Source organism: Gossypium hirsutum, chromosome D06 (genome assembly GCF_007990345.1).
Source record: "Gossypium hirsutum isolate 1008001.06 chromosome D06, Gossypium_hirsutum_v2.1, whole genome shotgun sequence".
Classification (NCBI taxonomy): domain Eukaryota; kingdom Viridiplantae; phylum Streptophyta; class Magnoliopsida; order Malvales; family Malvaceae; genus Gossypium; species Gossypium hirsutum.
This window is the reverse complement of record NC_053442.1, coordinates 3,888,334-3,900,924: the sequence shown is the minus strand read 5'-3', so window position 1 is coordinate 3,900,924 and position 12,591 is coordinate 3,888,334. Positions and strand designations below refer to the sequence as shown.

Here is a 12,591-nt window from a genome sequence, read left to right as displayed (position 1 = left end):
TACAAAACAGAGAAATTCAACAGACGAAGCAACTTGAATATATGGGATAGTTCAACAAAATGTATAATCTGGTGAAGAAAAATAGTGTATAATCCAGGAGATAACAAATATGAACCTTTTTTTTAGGGGGGAAGGGGGATTTCACCTTATTATATTCGAGCAACATATGAATTGGCCTGAGTAACATATCTCATCCATCGATATGGATTATAGGAACTAGATTTCTTTGCTATCTGCAAGTATTTCACCTACACCAGAAGAGCAATTATTAGCATTAGGTAATTGGAGTAACTTAGAGACAGAATTAGGATTTAGAAACAATGCTGAGACTTGAACCCTCGTCCACTGTGCTATCAAACGGCTCGTGAGTTAGCTTTTACTATGAACAACGGCCCTTATGTTGCCCTTATATTGTTTATTCGAAATGATCTTATCAAAGCATTTAAGATGGCAAGAAAAAGGACCTCATAGGTGATAGCTTTTCAGCAGAGTTATGATCCCTGATTTAAGTGGCCAAATTAATGAATATCCATCATGGCGCTGATCAGATTTAAAGGGGTGGAAAATATTTCTATAACATAATATAAAATGAAATAACATTTGGGAATTCCTAATTAGAGCCATCCCAGACTTTATCATAGATATGATTAAAATTTTGGTTTTGATCGGCTGGAATATAATAGTCTCAATCTCAAGACAATTAGCGCCAGACAGTATTTTTACCTGAAGCCTTGAAACATTATACATCGGTATTGTGAAAGTCATGCTAACTGGTCAAGCTTCCTTTATGATGTTTGCTGAATTAAACCATAATTCTTTCATCGATGAGATATAAATATAGAACATTCACAAAAGAACTTGTCACATTGACTTTAGAAAAATTATTCTTTCCAAAAATTAAATAATGGACAATGCATACCATGCAATTCCTGAGAAAAAGTCAGCTTCGCACGCAGTGTATGTTCAACTCCACCAACAAACTGTCAAGGTTACAAAATAATGATTATATGAAAAGGGAAAATACATTTGATGGTGGAAACCATCTCTAAATTTTTTTCACCTTTTCTAAATCCCATTCAAGTTTCTTGTTTGCTCCTTTGAAATCTGTTCTTTGCCCAGTAACTCCAGGTTCCAACTCAAAACTAGCTCTATAAACACCAAGCACAAAAGATGTAATCCACAGATATATTTATATTTTTATCCCACCTCAAAAGATAGAGCCCAAGGGAAAAGAAAATACCTGGTAGTATATTTAGGAAGTGGCATCTCTAAAACAACTGTGTTTGCAGTAATGTTTGAGGGGAACTCTGCTCGTACTTTAAGAATCACTTCAGCCTAAAATGTCAATAGAAAAGCATAAATAATTGAATCAGGAATAATGCCCTATATTTCAAATCTATTACAGAACTAAATAGATTACGTATGGATGAAATAAGTTCTTTTATCTTATTATTATTAGGGAAATATTGCATGATTATGAAATAGGGGAAAAAGCATATGATAGAACCATTATGACATATGGAGGTCAAACAAGACAAGCTCACCTTAAGGTGTCCTGCTTCTTCAATTAAGCAATTAATATGAAAAGGAGGCTTGAATTCCTGTGTCATTCGGTAGTTCATGACAGGAAATTCACCATCCGGTGGTACCTAAAAGACAATAGTAGAATGAAACATAAACCAAAATGATGCAAAGATATTTAGTGGTCTCTTCAATCTCTCCACGATTTTCCGGCAGCTATAATCTAGATTTCACTCACCAGAGCCAGAGTCCTATCCATATCGAAACTATCAAGGCGCACTGATTCATGAAAATTACAATCATCAAGGATCACAGCCCCCGAACCATATGAACTCCTATAATCTGTCACAACAAGCAGACACAGTAGAATGACAAATCATTGATTGAAATAGTGGGTGAAAGGTAAGTACACGAAGTAGGATAACCATATTGCGAAGAACAGTCAGACTCATATCAAAGATAATAATTGCAACATTTAAAGTTGAGAATCATGCTGGTATAAACTAATACTCCTTAAAGTTGAAGCAAGTCAATAACCCTAAAAAATTGACTTCATCAATAAAAAATAAATAAATAATTAGAAGCAACTCTATGGAACACAAATCTCAAAATAATGCATGGTCAATAGGAACAAGAGAGGGCAATACCATTGGCCGATTCCCCTCCTCTTCCAATACTCAAGTCTTCATTAAGTGCTAATCGGATTTCTGGATTTCCTGTCAGATAACTTTTCATTTGAATAGTGCCATCAATCTCAGAAGTCAGTATATATCCCTGTTTAAAACATCACTCAATTGGTTAATAAGTCAATCATGCAGTGCATTGGAGCATCTATACATGTATTGTGGAGTGATTTTTTGTTTAAAAATAACAATTACCTGCAACAAGCAACTGGAGAGAGTAAATAAGCATCGAAAATAATGGGGGAGTGAAAGAACATATATTAGCTGCTTTTAACTTCATTTGGTTCAGAAAGGAAGAGAATGAGGCAAAAGCTTTTTTCTCAAAACCGCTAATATTTAAAATAATTCACAAAAAACTTAACAGGAGCCAGTTGGTGTGACACCATCACACCAACCCCACTATAGACTTCATGCATCAGTATTAGATTATAAAATTTCCAATAACTAAAAATTTAAACACTTCAAAATATTGAATCTGATAAAAAAGACAGTTACTCACACTAGAGCTAAATGTAACACTGATTTTCTCAATTATATCCACAAAAATTTCCTCTCTCTTCCGACCTCCAGGCTCATTAGCTACAACAGATTTTGTAATTGCTGTGCCAGGCATCCTTTTAGTTCCTTGCTGCAAGCATCCAAATTTGATAAATTAACTTCACAAGTGCATGTTGATAAACTTATGGAGTACCATTACAAGGGTTGATAATCAAGCACTCTCATCATACCATAAAGATGGCAGCAGGGCCAAGAGGTTGCAAACGCGCAGCATCAACCACAATTGGCTCATTAAATATGTAGGACTTCAAAACTTCAGTAGAGGTTGTTTGCATATAACCGAAGTCCTAGATGGAAAAGAAATGACATAGAAACAGTAGCAGAATCTGTTTAAATCTTTTCAGAAGAACAGTGCACAACTAACAGTACACTTCAGCAGAGTAATAAAACATATACAACAGAGAAAAAATGTTTTCTAATGTACACAGAGATTCTAAAATGCAGTATATTATAATTCATATGGAATTCTAGATGCTAAGCCATGATGGGCTAATCTTTTGATAGTTGGTTAACAGCAGTGAGCCTTTTTATAATAAATAGAGAGACTATAACACTAAAAGGTTTAGAATGAAAAAGAACTTACAATGACTTCATCAAGCAACTCATATACAAGTACAAAGTTTTTCCGAAGTGAATCTTCACTTAAAACCCCTAAATAATCCTTAATAACACGAGCAATCCTTTGCAGAAGTTCCAGGACAAGAGACGGGGACACATTAACTCTTGTGGTTGCAACAAACAGCAGCCCAACAACCTTCACATGGAAGTAGCTCACACCATCCACGTTCTATCAATCGAAAACAGTTACACAAAGTTATTAGGGCATTGCAACAGCTGAGGTACTGCAATAATCAAGTAAAATATGCATTGGAATACAACAGCTTTTGATAACAAAAATAGGAGAAGAATGAATCAAACTAAAACCGGAACCTATCATATGTTGATTACTCTAATTAATGCATATCATTTGTTCAGCCAGTATAAAAGTATACTGCCTGTCATTACATTCTTTAGTAAGGTAATACCTACAAAGACAGGGGGCGCCTCCTCTTGACCATCCTCTTTCCAAAACTTAACTTTACGAAAGAATATCTCTGCACTACCCTTTGCTACTTCACCGCGATCTGTGGTAACAATTACTAATCTCTTGAGTCTTGCTTTATACAAATCTTTCCATTTAACATAATCAAATCATAACTGGAAACCAATCTTATAAATAATAATCTATACATATCTTGCAATTACGTACATGCTTAAGTGCCAATCATGAAAATTCAAAATAAATGCCGTGATATTTCTATAGGCATCATGCATTTCATTATTCAGAAATTCTTACATGACAGGCCAATTATTCCTATTGATTTTTACATAAAAGTTAACATGCAAAATCAATTCAAGCCTTGAATCGCTCTTTATCAGTAAAAAAGCATTGAAGGCTAATCTAAAAGTATCTGACATCGAAGCTAGGAGAAAAAAAAAACGAAAAGAAAGGCAAAATCGAGAGCTAAATTAACATAAATTATATTTCAAGATACAGCCTAGAAGAACTGAGAAAGGATCGAAATGAAATCATCCAGATCTATAAACTCAATTATCGCACAGATTAAATTAAAAGTAAAGGATGCAATTACAATTCCCATATCGCTAAAATTTCAATGTAAAGAAAAAAGAACATAGAAAACCGAAAGAGAAAAGTGAAGTTGAGATCCATAGAGAAATTAAGAAGATGAGAGTAGTAAAGGAAACTGACAATCGCGAAACACTATGTTATCGCCTCGCTGAGAAAGCACGAAGAACTGTGAGATCATGATTGAAGCTTCTTTTTGAATCGTCTCCTCTGTTTTATTCTCTCTGCAAATTCAGCTCCGACTTCTATTTTTATTTTGTCTTCATTTAAAGTTTTCGCTTGTTTTCTTCTGAATGTTTTTTCACCAATTATTTTCTTTTTACATCCACGTGTGTTTAAGTTGTTGACTCAATAGCCGATGAAACTTTGACACTTGAAAGTCTAGGTTCGATATTTTGCGATTGTAATATGAAAAAATTTTCAGCCCAATCTCATTAATTTCATCCTGATTTTTATTTGAATTTAATTCTTTTTAAAATAAAAATATTATAATTTAAGACGAAATTGTTCATGTCACATTAAAATATTAAAAAAAGAATACAAATAACATAGCATCACTATATGGTACAATTATTTTCCTTGTAATATACTTTGAATGAATTTTGTTTAGCTCAATTCGTCCTTGTGCAATATACAAGTCGGTTTCATGTAAAATATTTAGATTAATTTTTTAAGTTTGAATCCAGTTTGATCTGGAAATTAAGTTTATCTTTTTGTTAAAATCTGATCTAATTTAAGAAAGGTAAATTTGAACCCAACTCGATTTATTTTTTAAATTAACTTTTATTTAAAATAACTTTTAAAAAATATAATATACTAAATGCACTAAAAATGTTAAATTAAAACATTAAAAATATTTATATTAAAAGACACTACCATAAATATAGTAATTGATTTATTATATTAAAAACAAAAATAAATATGATAAATATTTTATTGTATTAAATATAATTTTAAAATTTTTATATGGGTAAACTACACCCATGGTCACTTTTGTTTACCTTAGTTTACGTTTTAGTCACTTATGTTTGAAATGTTACGTTTTAGTCATTTACGTTATCGTGTTGTAACATTTTAGTCACTGAGCCATTAATCGTCGTTAATGGTGTAACGGTAAGCTGACGTGGCACGTTAAATCATCATTTCAAACAAAATTTTAGGTTAAATTATACAACTGATCCCCATATTTTTTTCGTTTTAAGTAATTTAATTTTTTTCTTTTATGTTCTTTAAACTTTCCTCTTTTTTTCCATTCTTTTTTGTTTCTCCCTCTGTTTTCATACATTTCCCATTTCTTTTAACATATTAGGAAGTCAAATTGGCAATGAAAAAAGAAGTAGGAAGTCGACTGTCATCATTTGCCTATAACCAAAACCCATAAACTCATACCATACTTCTTTTTCACTACCAATTCGAATTCCTGGTATGTTAAAAGAAATAAAGAATGTAGAAAAACAGGGGGAGAAGTAGAAGATAATGGAAAAAAAAAGAAAAAAGAAAGAAAGTTAAAAGAATATAAAAAAATTAAATTGCTCAAAACGAAAAATTATGGAGAACAATTGTATAATTTAACCTAAAATTTTTGTTTGAAATAATAATTTAATGTGCCACGTCAGCTTACCATTACACCATTAACGACAATTAACGGCTCAGTGACTAAAATGTTACAACACAATAACGTAAGTTACTAAAATGTAACATTTCGAACATAAGTAACTGAAATGTAACCTAAAATAAACAAAAGTGACCATGGGTGTAGTTTACCCTTTTTATATTTTAGGTTGAGTTAATTATTTATGTTTTTTTTTTAGATTTTGAATAATGAATTTAATTCTTATTGGATTAGTGATTTAATATAAATATATATAAATGTTATTTAACACATATAATTAATATAATATTTTTTATAACATAATATATTCAGGTCAGACCAAACTTGGACCAAAAACATCTTACTCAAGACCCAACCCATATAACTAAAATTTTACCCAAATTCATTTTTCAAGTCTCATATTTTGTCCAAATCTTTCTGTTTTCCGATAGACCTGGACAAATTACCCGACCCATTAGCAGGTCTAGTTAATTGTAATTAGTTGCACATAAATTTATATTTATATTGGGTTTGCAATAAATTTTCAAAAAGAAAATGTTTTTTTACATAAAAAAATTTGTTGATTCAATAAATATATATTTCCAGCATAAGCAAGTTACCTTCGTGCCAATGAGGTCTAAAAATTAAGTTTAGAGATCCATAAACTTTGTAAGAAAATGTATAAGGACTAATTTGTTATTTTTTAAGTAAAAATGGTAAAATATAACCCAACTTTTAATACAGGGACTTCTATGATACTTTTACCGAATATAATTTGTTACTGGACCAATCGCTTTAATATCATGTCCTAAAGCATACTATTAAACATCTCACCCGCTGGTTATGCTGAAGGCAAAGTACTCTTGAAATCAATTCGTTGCCTAAAATCTACAGCAACAAGATGAGTAAGATATGGAGTGAAAAATCTCCTTCGTTTTTACCCGTTACCGGATTTCTTCAAAACTCGAGCTTCCGGTTCAAATATAGTATCCATATGCCTGCAGTTGTGTTAGAAAGTATCAGCAAGAACTTGCAAAAAACAAGTTAAAATAGAAACTGCATCACTCAGTATGTCACAGCCTGCAACATGAAATTGTAATAAAACATTTCTATGGCTATATTTGCAAGTAGCATTACTAATTTTGATTTCTTCATTGGGGCTACCATAGAAAAAGAATTGGCCATCCTCGGCTAGTCCGTATTTATCGATCATCATCTGCTACTTGTCATTTGGGGTAGTAACAATGTGAATAAAGAGATTATATATAGCTATACCAAATGTCATTTGGGGTTTCTCACCTAGTTTTGGTCTTTTTTTACCATGCTCTTTGCTCGGCGATCGGCACCAACCTTACAGGTTTGACCTATATGAACAGAAGCAAGGATTTAACTTAATTTAGAAGTGCATGATCACCAAGTGAGGCAAACATACCTGATCGAATCAGAATAAAAAGACTGGGTAACCCGGGATCAATCTCTCCTTGCTATGTCGAGCCATTAAAAGTGCTTTGGCAAAACAAGCCCAAAACACAAATAGCACTGCAATTTGATCTCTCTCTGGATTCCTTGGCTATTCAAATACTGCTATTGCTATCATTATTAAAATTAATATGAAGTCTAACAATACAAGTTAATAAGGAATGAAGGAAACATAACAAACAACTGGTAGAGCGGCTGATAACGACAATTATGGTAATGTTCTGAAATATCTCCTAGTTCGGAAAGTACCAATATCAGTGGTACTCTAACCATATTTCCCTACAAGACATTGACAAGATAATACAGCGGTTCAACTCAACGACAACAAGAGAGATTGCTCGAAATCAGTAACTAAAGAACTTGCTAACATATTATTGCTGCATATCATAATGTTACATAATCACCGATGTGCTAGTTAGTACATTAAAACAATCTACAATCTACAAACAACAACAATTAAAAACCACAGAAATACCTACAATTTCCACCCAACATAGCAAAGTTTCATCTTCAGCTATTACCCTTTGTTCTCCCTTCATAAAACACTCCAGCAATTCCGTCAGGTTTCTTTTAAGGCAAATATTTAAAAGAAAAAAAAAACAACATTGCATTGCTAATCGAAACCTCAAAGGGGATTCTTCCTTGGTCTCCCTCTCTTCCTTGGGGTGGAATTGGGCGCGTTTCCACCAGAAACAGCCGCCGGAGTGTTCCTTTCAACCACCTTTTTCACGGTTGTCTTAGGAACAGCTGCTGCTGGTGCTGGTGGAACAGCTGCTTGCAGTGGTGGTTGCAACGGAGCTGGCACATTGCCTCCATTTCTTTCGTTCTCTTGCTGGACTCCAGGCATGGTAGAAGGCATCCAACTAGGAAACCCGGTCGGTGGTTTTGCTCCATCTTCTTGATTACCGGACATAAACCCTAACGGAAAAAAACCCCAGCGACAATAATACGCTTCTTTCCCGGGGACCAACGGCGGAAGTGTCGGAATCGAAACCGCGTGAAAAGATCTCCGGCAATTCTGACACTTTAAACAACAACCTTCGTAGAACTTAGGATACTCGAACAACCTGTAACAGTACGGACAAGTTGTCCAAAATGTTGACGATCTAGGCCTTTGGTTTTCATTTTGGGTTGTGGAATTCGGTGACCGGTGTTGAACACCGTCCTGATTTTTCCCTCTTCTAGTGACCGGTAATTTCCCGGACTGATTCGAACGATCGCCGGCGTTGCTGAAATCAATCCTGGTGAAAAAGCTTAATTCTTTGTCGAATTGAGATTTTTTTGAGCTGTTCGATAAAACGGACCATGCATCGGCTACAAACTTAAACGCATGATCGGCGAAAGGGTACTTGTTTTTGTCGGGGTGAAGAAGGAGAGCTAAGCGACGATACTGTTTCTTGATGAGATCGTTGCCTTCGGATCGGCGATCAACTTGCAAGATGGAGTACCAATCGTGTTGACCGTTTATTTTTTTGTCGGTGGCGAGGAGGACATCGGCGACGGCTAGGACCTGATCCGACCCGTCTAATAAGGGCTCGGTTTCTTGAGCTAAGATTGCGAACTCCCTTGAGCCGTTGAAATCACGATTTTGGAGAAGCTTCTCGGCGATCCCTAGAAGGCGTAGGGCTTCAGCTCTACTGCCATTTTCCTCCATTTTCTTAAGGGTCTGTTTGGAAAATAAGAAAAAACAAAACGATTGGGATTTTCGATTTGTTGAGCTTTTATTTTGACTGTTTATGTTGGAAATTTTTAAGTCCATATGGACGAAATTGGTGTTTGTTTTTTAATTAAATTACATATAGTTTTAAGTTTATTGGAGAGGAAATTTGGGCCTTTTTGGTCTTTTCATCATGAATAGTAAATTTTTTTCGATAATTAACTAGTGTAATGAAAAAAACAACTTTCCTTTACAGTGGAAATGACTGTGTTAAGTAGACAGTCAAGATCTGGCACATAGATTCAATGTTTCAAATCAAAATTTACCATTTCAGGAAAAAATAAACTAAAAATCCCTATTTTTGAAAAAATATCCTTTATAAAAATATTTTAATTATTATTAAATTAAATTACAAATAATATTATATTTTAATATAATCATATATTAAAAATAATGTATTACATCCTTTATAAAAACATTTTAATTATTATTAAATTAAATTATAAATAATATTATATTTTAAAACACGATCAAATTAATAATCAAAATATATTTGGACATATGTCAGAATAATTGTATACATTAATAAAACATATATCAAAATATATTTGGACCTATATCAAAAGTAATATATTTATAAAAATATCTTTCCATATTTAAAATAAATTATACTATTTGAGGTTATTTAATCTTTTTATTTATTAAAAATACCAATAAAAATTTATATGTGATGGGATTTAAGCCCGGCCATTTTATTTAAAATAATAATAAATTCACTTATTTATTAAAATTTTATATGCAGCTATCTTAATATGTTCTAATGTTTACATTATAGTTGTTTATGTGTTATAAATTACATAATATATAAAGATAACATAATATAAAACATTACAAGCTATAAATGTTCAATTCCAAGCTCAACTCATATCTTAAACAGACCTAATTTTTTTTACTCAAATCCCTTTTCTGAGTCTAATGTATTTGCTTATACCCTCCCATATTTCAGGCAAGCCTTTTGGCTTGAGTAGATAACCCAATCCATGAACAAATCTAATTAAAAGCCAACTCGATACAAACTCAAGATTGATGGCAATACCATAGTAAACAATTGTAATGCATGTAGTATTCTCAATAAGATGTATTTATGTGTTTAAATTTTATTCTACTCGCAATTTTTTTTCTTTTTAATACCGTACTTATTTCATATGTTATTATTAATTAGTTTCAAACCTTACATTTCATTATTTATTATATGTACTAACTAAATATATTGATGATATATTTTATAATTAATTTAAATGCAGTAAAAATTTTATTACTATATAAATGTAGATGAATTAGATGGGTTGGGTCCAATGTTATAAAATATTTATTCAAAACACCAAATCTTTAATATGTTTACTTTTTAATGGCGAATTTAGATGGGTGGTGTGTTTATCTGCGATTAATGTAAAAACAACGGTATTGATGAGATTAGACACTGTAACGGTAATATAGCATGAGACAAAAAATAAGCTAAACGCACCGCACCGCACTGTCCATCAAAATAATGACTAAAATAAACAAAATTCATCCTATTTGCGTCAACAAAAACATTTAAAATAATTTTAACGAATATATTTATTTTGAAAATTAAAAATATTATACAATTATATGATATAATTACATTATTCGAATAATACCCTGCAAAATAAAAACTCAAATTTGAAATTTTTTATTCGATTTTATTTTCAAAAACTATTTTTTTTCATTGGAAAAATTGCAATTAATAAAAAAAATATGTGTTTTAGAAAATATTAATTGAAACATATAAATCATGCACTTAATTTAGTCACTAAATATAATGAATTTTAAAATATGAAATCAACTTATTTGAAATTAAAAATAAATTATATAATTCAGGTTTATGGAATTTTCTTCAAAATCACTTTATATATGAAATTAAATTATTTTTTATAATATTTTATTTTTTATATGAGTATTCTAAGCAACGTAGTTAGTATCATACTGGTAGCAGTTCATATTGGTTGCATTGACTTATATCAATTAATACTAATTATTAGCAAGATTAGATATTTTAAATTATATTTAATTTTTCTTCGGTTATTAATTCTTTCATAATTACATTTAAAAATAAGTTATAATCTTTAAATTAATTTATTGAACTCAATTAATAATTTTATTTGTATTTTACATATAAACATATATAATTAACCTAAATTTACATTTGATATAATATTATTTATTAAAAATCTTGAAATTAAATTATAATTATATACATAAAAATCATAATTTTTTTCTTTCTTTCTAGGTTGAAATTGGTATTGAGCCTTTACCCAATAATAATCGGGCTGTCAAAGATCTTTCAGCATTGGATCCATAATTTTTCTATCTAATTTTTCCTTAGTCTAAGCTTGAAAAAGGAAAGGTTTAATTCTGGTCGTAGTCTTTCTATAATGTTATTAGTATATCTAAATTAACATTATCAATTTATTTTTATATGTTTTATATTTGTTTTATCAAAAAAATAAAAACATATAAATTTTGGTTGAATTAATCGAAATATTTTGGTTCAGTTAATTCTTTCTGAAAAATTTTATGTTTGGTTAACGGTTAAATGATTAAAAAGTTCAGTTAATTTAATTAATACTAATTCAGTTCGGTTAACCATTTCAACACTCCTATCTAAAATAATAGTAAAATTAATAATAATAAAAAGAGTTATACAATATCTAAACAATAACAACAAAATAGTGAAATGACAATAAAATAGTGGGAAAATAACAGCAAAACTATGGAAAATAGCAGCAAAACAACAGTTTTTTTTTTGCAAATCCAGGCTGGGCCGAACTCGGGCAAAAAAACTTTACTTAAGGCCCAACCTGTTTTCTAAACGGACCTTTTTTTTTGCCCTAACCCATTTTTTGGACCTATATTTTTATTCAAACATTTTCACTTTTCAGACGGACCTTCGGACCGGATCTAATCTTAATATATTAATAGGCTTTTGTTACATTGTTGTGGTAATTATTTTGAACAACCATAGAGAAGAATTTTTTAACCTACAAAATGGGTAACATATTTGGATTATACAAAGGAAGATTTACCTTGGAAATTAAAAGAATGTAATAATTTATGGACTAAGCAAGTGGCCATCTACTTTATATTTATTTGGTTTACCCTAGTGTAGGATAGATGAGCTCGAAAGAATGGAATAGTTTATTTTAATGCTTATAAGGAGCACCATAGTGCTTTGCGCATTTACATTGAATCTTAGTACTTCTACTATTTTCAAGGGCTCCAATATTACCCCAACACCAAAAAAGAAAGAAAGATATTATTGGAAATATAATGGTTAGTTGTATAAGAGGTTGTCGGTGATGTTTTGAAGTGGTTTGTCGGTCATTATCGTCCCCTTTGTTGTTTTATCTTCTGATTGCCTGGAAGGGGGTGGCTGAGTGGTTTTGTAACCGCT

The 12,591-nt window shown here is 31.3% G+C and overlaps 2 protein-coding genes across 3 annotated transcripts; both read right to left on the bottom strand.

The window, feature by feature from the left end:
• On the bottom strand, nucleotides 1-4,694 carry LOC107943315 (AP-4 complex subunit mu). 2 transcript variants are annotated; one of them, XR_001695995.2, is made up of 13 exons: nucleotides 4,513-4,694; nucleotides 3,792-3,886; nucleotides 3,346-3,549; nucleotides 2,933-3,049; nucleotides 2,704-2,832; nucleotides 2,169-2,295; nucleotides 1,760-1,863; nucleotides 1,545-1,649; nucleotides 1,241-1,335; nucleotides 1,061-1,148; nucleotides 920-980; nucleotides 724-797; nucleotides 126-248 (listed from the first exon to the last, which is right to left on the bottom strand). XR_001695995.2 is itself a non-coding variant. In XM_016877065.2 (12 exons), exons 1-12 carry the CDS (start codon nucleotides 4,568-4,570, stop codon nucleotides 217-219), a joined length of 1,215 nt encoding a protein of 404 aa, XP_016732554.1. In that variant the 5' UTR covers nucleotides 4,571-4,694; the 3' UTR covers nucleotides 1-216. The 2 variants fall into 2 exon arrangements, 1 of the variants encoding a protein (XP_016732554.1); XM_016877065.2 differs by lacking the exon at nucleotides 724-797 and having other exon boundaries at nucleotides 1-248.
• Nucleotides 4,695-7,807: 3,113 nt separating this feature from the next.
• On the bottom strand, nucleotides 7,808-9,225 carry LOC107943317 (dnaJ homolog subfamily C member 14). Its single transcript, XM_041095069.1, has one exon. The coding sequence runs from the start codon at nucleotides 9,216-9,218 to the stop codon at nucleotides 8,085-8,087; it is 1,134 nt and encodes a 377-aa protein (XP_040951003.1). The 5' UTR covers nucleotides 9,219-9,225; the 3' UTR covers nucleotides 7,808-8,084.
• Nucleotides 9,226-12,591: the final 3,366 nt, after the last annotated feature.

What these genes read in the sequence shown, in the direction of transcription:
- LOC107943315 (XM_016877065.2), bottom strand. Translation starts at nt 4,570, where the DNA reads ATGATCTCACAGTTCTTCGTGCTTTCTCAGCGAGGCGATAACATAGTG. An exon ending in AGGAGGCGCCCCCTGTCTTT is followed by an intron (nt 3,550 to 3,791) that starts GTAGGTATTACC and finishes TTCGATTGATAG; the next exon opens with AACGTGGATGGTGTGAGCTA. An exon ending in TGGATAGGACTCTGGCTCTG is followed by an intron (nt 1,650 to 1,759) that starts GTGAGTGAAATC and finishes ATTGTCTTTTAG; the next exon opens with GTACCACCGGATGGTGAATT.
- LOC107943317 (XM_041095069.1), bottom strand. Translation starts at nt 9,218, where the DNA reads ATGGACTTAAAAATTTCCAACATAAACAGTCAAAATAAAAGCTCAACA.